We start from the raw sequence: 1,848 nt of genomic DNA on the forward strand, positions 1-1,848 counted from the left end.
TCAGGAGTCAGGAGGAGCGGTGACGACAGAGGCAGCGGACCAATCAGAGCGTCGCCTTTTCTCTCCTGTAGTGAACTGAGCCGGTTTCAGTCCGCTTCCTCTGGTCCTAGTTGTTCTGCTGTTTCACTCTGGTCTGTCTGGGTCTGTCTGTCCCATGGGTGTATTATGGTCTGTCTGGGTCTGTCCATGGGTGTATTATGGTCTGTCCTCTTCCTCCTCTTCCTCCGCTGCTCCAAACTTTACTTTTTTTTCCTTTTTTCCCCTTTTTCCCTCCTCATTTCTCAGTCCGCTTCCTCTGGTCCTAGTTGTTCAGGTGTTTCACTCTGGTCTGTCTGTCCCATGGGTGTATTATGGTCTGTCCTCGTCCTCCGCTGCTCCAAACTTCACTTTTATTTCCTTTTTCTCCTTTCCTTCTCATTCCTCCACATGTTCAGCAGCACCGAGATGAAAGTGAAGAGTGAAAACAAAACGACTGAACCACCAGGTGAAGTGAAAACCAGAGAGAGTTGGTGACTGAAGGGAAAAGGAAAGTCTGCTGCCTCGAGCCGAGCGAGCCACTACGTCATCGTCGTCATCACACCCGGTGACGTCACCAGACCAGAAAGCGAAACCGGAAGAGGAGACACGAACGCTGTGTGTGTGTGTGTGTGTGTGTGTGTGTGTGTGTGTGTGTGTGTGTGTGTGTGTGAGGTTTAGAAAGTGAAGGGAAATCACAGCAGAAAGTTTTCAGAGTCAGAGTGAAGGTGTTTCCTCACCTGTGGTTTATACTCACTGTAATAATAACAACAATGATCAGATTATTACAGCAACATATGATAATAATAATATCATATATATTATTATAATAGAATTATATAATAATAATAATGATGATGACGATGATGATTTATTCGTCACATACAACAACACAAGATCATTGCAGTGAAATGACATGTGCAACACTCCGTCGACACACACTGTTAATAATAATAATAATAATAATAATAAATGATAACTACTATATATATATATATATATATATATATATATATATAAAGCACTTTTCATAGATAAAAACGCAGCACAAAGTGTTTCCGTGTGTCAAACAGACGTCGACCTCTGACCTCTGACCCGGGTTCATGTCAGCCGACCTGACAGGACAGTGAACTGCTCCTTTACATGTTAGTGGGTCATTTGTAATTAGAAAAAAATGAAATAAAATAAAAGTAAACTTTAATTATTATTGATCCTATATCAATAGTATATATGTATGTGTTATGTTGTGTGTGTGTGTGTGTGTGTAACCAGCGCTGTGGGAACTTCCTGACTCTGTTTCCATTTCCCTGTTGTGAGTATAAGAGTCTGAGCAGCAGCAGCATGTTGGATTATAACTCTTCTCTCCTCCATCGTGTCCATCGTCTTCATCATCTTCATCGTCTTCATCATCTCCATCGTCTTCATCATCTCCATCGTCTTCATCATCTCCATCGTCTTCATCATCTCCATCGTCTTCATCATCTCCATCGTCTTCATCATGGTCGTCCCCGTCGTCCTCGTCCTGCTCTGCAGCGTCCTGACCCCTGTGCTCGGCTGTGATTGGCTCACACGCTACCATCACTATAGCAACATCACGCTGACCCACCTCAGACTCATGGTGAGTAGCAACGACCGGTCGTCAACACGTCTCAGTGGTGACGGTAGTAGAAAGTAGTCTGCTACCAGAATGACAACAGGGGCCGACCCGGCTTATGGGACAGGCTTTTATTATTATTATCATTATTATTATTATTATCATTATTATTATTATTATCATTATTATTATTATTATTATTATTATTATTATTAGGCCTATTGATTTCAAACAATTCT

The 1,848-nt window shown here is 42.0% G+C and overlaps 1 protein-coding gene across 1 annotated transcript in view; it reads left to right on the forward strand.

Moving 5' to 3' along the window:
- Positions 1 to 444: 444 nt before the first annotated feature.
- The window catches only part of LOC146982261 (interferon a3-like), a 6,217-nt gene continuing 4,813 nt past the window's right edge, over positions 445 to 1,848 (forward strand). The window contains exons 1-2 of the mRNA XM_085785562.1: positions 445 to 484; positions 1,350 to 1,633. Of these exons, the coding sequence (XP_085641688.1) occupies positions 445 to 484; positions 1,350 to 1,633 (324 nt within the window). The remainder of the gene's footprint in view (positions 485 to 1,349; positions 1,634 to 1,848) is intronic.

This window comes from Trachurus japonicus, chromosome 8, assembly GCF_045865225.1.
Source record: "Trachurus japonicus isolate A0001 chromosome 8, Traja_1.0".
Lineage (NCBI taxonomy): Eukaryota > Metazoa > Chordata > Actinopteri > Carangiformes > Carangidae > Trachurus > Trachurus japonicus.